Here is a 3,975-nt window from a genome sequence, read left to right on the forward strand (position 1 = left end):
CATGCACACCCACATGCACACCCGCTCCTGGGTCTGATGGGCAGAAGCCGCAGGGTCAGCCTCCTGGTCCCCCCACGGAGGGAGAGGTCCCCCGGGAAGTTGCCCCACACTCACCGTCAGCTCCTCCAATTTAAGGGTCTGAAGCTCCAACTTGTGCGGAGGCGGCGCGGGGCTGGAGACCCCGGGGAAGCCCGCGGGGAGAGAGGTGGCCTTCATCCTGCGATGATCGATGGCCGGGAGGGAAATGGGTTAAGGGCGCACAGAGGAAAGGCATTCTGCGCGTGAAGATAGGGGACAGGGCCCAGCATCGGGGTCTCCGAGGACCAACCCAGGAGGCAGGTTCCTGGGCGTGGGAAAGGGGGGACAGGGCAGGACTCGGGCTGAGGGGGGCTCCGGGGAACTGCAGGGAGAGGGGCTGTGGGCTGGACTCTGGCCTCCTGGGGGAGGTGGGGTCTACGGGCCATCACCCCTGACCTTGGACTCTGGGTGTGAAGGAGAAGGACAGGAATGGGGGTCATACCTAGGAGGTGGCTGCTGTGCGTTTGTCTCTGTCCACAGAAGCGGCCCCGGGGCAGCCCCGGCCGGCCCTGGGGCCTGGGAGTCTGCCCTGGACCCTTGTCTGGGCTCTGGGGGCAGGTACTGGTGGTAGGTCAGGCTCCCCTGGGGCTCGGCCTCCCTCCAGCGTTGGGAGGTCTTGGGGGTCGCCTGGAAAAGCAGGTGTGATGTCATTGCCACAGCCCTGTTCCTCCTTCCCCGCCCAGCCCCACGCGAAGTAGGGGGTCAGCTTGGCACCACCAGCGAGGGGCAGAGGCCAGCAGGACAGAGGACCAAGGCCTGACTGCCAGGGGGGCTTCCCCTCACTCTGGTGCAGACTCACATTCTTCAGGGGCCTCCAAGGGAAGCGTTGGGGCTCAGGGCGCAGGACCCCAGGACTGGAGAGGAAGGAGGCGGGGCCGGAGGGCGAGGCTGGGATGGGGGCCAGAGCCAGTCCGGAGGCTGAGATCCACGGATCTGGGTCGGAGACTGGAGAGGTGGTGAAGGGACCCGCGAGGCCTTCAGGCAGCCAGCCAGGCCGGGAGGAAAAGGCTGTGTGGGAAGGAGGGTCCCAGAGGCCTCGGTCCCCCCCACCCCTACCCCTACCCCCATGTGGGGCAGCAGGACAGGGAGTGAAACCCAAGTGGTGGGAGCTGGGAGCCCCGACTTGTGGCTCTATGGGCAGAAGGGCTCGAAAGCCAGACTTTTCCACGCTCCATAAAGGCAGGAATCCCGGCCTCAGTCCCCAAGGGGTGCGGTGGCTGAGGATCAAGGATCTGGGGGGTTTGCTGGAACAGGGGTGGGGCCAGTACTCCTGGCCTTGAAGAGAGAGAGAAGCCGAAAGCCACGTCCTGAGACTCGTGTGTGCACCAAAGGTGGAGCCTGGGGCATTCTGTTCTGGGTGCACGCATTTCACTGGAAGTGGGGACACCGAGGAGCTCCGAGGGGTGGGGTGCAGGGGACCTGTACTCCTGGGACCTCCGAGAGGATGGGTCTCCGTGCCTCCAGGGCAGAGGGACTGGGGCTCTGGAACCAGCCCGGAAACCCGGCAGCTGCACTCCAGGGGGCCCCGGGGGAGAGGGGCCGCCATCCCCTCCCGTGCAGGGCCCACACTTACTCGGGTCCTGATACCGTCTGTGGATCCGGAGCTGGAGGACTGTAGAGGGAAGGAGGGAGTGGGAGGAGAGAGGCGGGAGGGAGTGTCCAGGAGCCCGGCCTGGCAGGCGGTTCGAGCTGCTGCTGTTGGCGGGACGCGGGTGCCCAGCCCCCTTACACACACAGCCCTCCGGAAAAGTTCTGGGGCGAGGTGCCAGCCAGCGTGCAGGCAGGAGGCAGCCCTGCCCCCGGCTCCACCTGCCCCCTGTAGGAGTGTGTGCCCACCCACCCCCTGGCACAACCTCCCTCTTGGCAGCCTGGCCCATTTGCACCTCGCCCGCCGGATCCAGGCTCTCCGCCTCGCACGCACTGTGGCCTCCTGCGCTGCCTCCAGGCCTCCCCACAGTCGCCTCCTCTGCACACCCACCTTCGAACGCGCATTCCCCTGGGCCCTAGTTTTGCACACACGCCACTTCCGTGCCCTTGTGTGTACCTTTGACACTCGCTCCTCACCCTCGGCTCACTCTGGCTTGCCCCTCACCCAGCCACAGTAGCACACTTACGTGCACAGTCAGGATCTGGGCCCTTCGCACATTTCTGCTCTTGTGTACCTGCACTCTTTGCACGCTCCTTGCTCCTTTGGGTCATTGTGTCTTTGCACCCATCCAGCCGCGTAGCTAGCACACTCATTGGCACACTCAAGTGCCTTCTGCCTACTGGGGCATTGGCCTCTGGTTTCACTCACTTGCACACTTTCCACCGACGCTGGGACCTCAACTACAACGCTGACACTCTCGGGGCCTGGTAGCTCACTGTCCCACATGGGCCGCTCTGAAGTCTCCGCTCTGTGCACTTCACTTTGCACGCGTGTCAGGTTAGGCCCCTGTTCCTTTGACCCTCTGCACACCCACCTCTACCCGCCCACTCCACTCCCCACCGTTCCCAGGAACATTGCATTAGCCATTTGCACACTCATTGAGCCAACACAACTTGAGGCCTCCTTTATGCACGAGTGCTCTTTTGCATAGAAAAACACATACCTCTTGGGCCCCACCACCCCCCTCCCACCTCACCCCACCCTGCACACTCCCAGAGTTAGGGTATTCCCCAGCCCAGAGAACGCCCTCCCTACAGCTCACCAGAGCGGAACTTGGAGCGAATGATTTGGGAGCGCTGGGAGGAAGCCGCCAGGGTCATTGCCAAGGCTGGGATAGGGACCTGGACTGGGGGGAAGGCAGGACCCCCGCAGGAGGCAGGGTTACCGTGGAGGTCAGGAGGCTGCCCTGCACCTGGACGCAGCAGGGAAACAGCCTGAAGGACTCAGAGACCGGAGAGGCTTTGGGCCACAACTTCTGGATACTGGGAGAGGAGGAGGCTGGGGACCCGCACTCCTGGGTCTGAAGGTGGACTCCTGGGTCTGAGGGAAGAGGAGGCTGGGAGCCTGGACCCCTGGGTCTGAGGGAAGAGGGGCTAGGGACCTGGATCCTTGGGTCTGAGGGAGGAGGGGCTGGGGGTCTGGACTCCTGGGTCTGAGGGAGGAGGGGCTGGGGGTCTGGACTCCTGGGTCTGAGGGAGGAGGGGCTGGGGGTCTGGACTCCTGGGTCTGAGACTCCGGGGGAGGGAGGAGGGGCTGGGGCCTGGACCCCTGGGTCTGAGGGAGGAGGGGCTGGGGGCCTGGACTCCTGGGTCTGAGGGAGGAGGGGCTGGGGGCCTGAACTCCTGGGTCTGAGGGAGGAGGGGCTGGGGGCCTGGATTTCTGGGCCCGAGGGAGGGGCTCAGGGCCCCAATTCCTGGACCCTGGGGGAGAAAAGACTTGGGGTCTGGGACTCCTAGGCCCTAAGAAAGCAAACCCTGGGCCCCTGGGTCTATGAAAGAGAGGAAGGAGAAAGGGGAGAAGGGCTGGAACTCATACTCCGAGGGGGCTAGAAGCCAACATCCTCGCTCAAGAGGGGAAGGAGACCTGCTAGGCCCCTGGACGTGGAGAAGCCTCTTCCATCTGCATTCGGGAAGGGAGGGGGTGGCTGTCAGCCACCATGGTCGGTGGGGAGGGACTGAGTCCAGAAAGGGGGCGGAAGAGTTAAGATGGGTCTGACCCCCACCCCCACCCCCACCCCAGGGGCTTCTCACCGGTGGCTCGGGGTAGCTGTGTGTGCTCTGGAGCAGGTTGAGTCCCGAGGTCTAGGCTGGAGGCTGCAGCTCCACCCCACCAGCTGGGGACCCCCCCCTCTTTTGGGGTGTGCTGGGAGTCCGTGAAGCGGGGCGGGAGCCGGGAGTCCCGCCTGGGACGGTGAGAAGGGGCGGGAGCTGGGGCTGAGAGGGACTGGGGCGGGGCAGAGGTCAGGGTTC

At 64.9% G+C, this 3,975-nt stretch overlaps 1 protein-coding gene across 1 annotated transcript in view; it reads right to left on the reverse strand.

Annotated features, from left to right (window-relative positions):
* MAMSTR (MEF2 activating motif and SAP domain containing transcriptional regulator) overlaps positions 1–3,946 on the reverse strand; it is a 6,319-nt gene extending 2,373 nt beyond the window's left edge. Inside the window, exons 1-6 of the mRNA XM_014550528.1 lie at positions 3,757–3,946; positions 2,769–2,852; positions 1,652–1,690; positions 878–1,086; positions 521–705; positions 115–217 (exon numbers count right to left, since the gene is read on the reverse strand). Coding sequence (XP_014406014.1) covers positions 115–217; positions 521–705; positions 878–1,086; positions 1,652–1,690; positions 2,769–2,826 — 594 coding nt within the window. The 5' untranslated portion in view covers positions 2,827–2,852; positions 3,757–3,946. The remainder of the gene's footprint in view (positions 1–114; positions 218–520; positions 706–877; positions 1,087–1,651; positions 1,691–2,768; positions 2,853–3,756) is intronic.
* Positions 3,947–3,975: the final 29 nt, after the last annotated feature.

This window comes from Myotis brandtii, unplaced genomic scaffold, assembly GCF_000412655.1.
Source record: "Myotis brandtii unplaced genomic scaffold, ASM41265v1 scaffold601, whole genome shotgun sequence".
Taxonomy (NCBI): domain Eukaryota; kingdom Metazoa; phylum Chordata; class Mammalia; order Chiroptera; family Vespertilionidae; genus Myotis; species Myotis brandtii.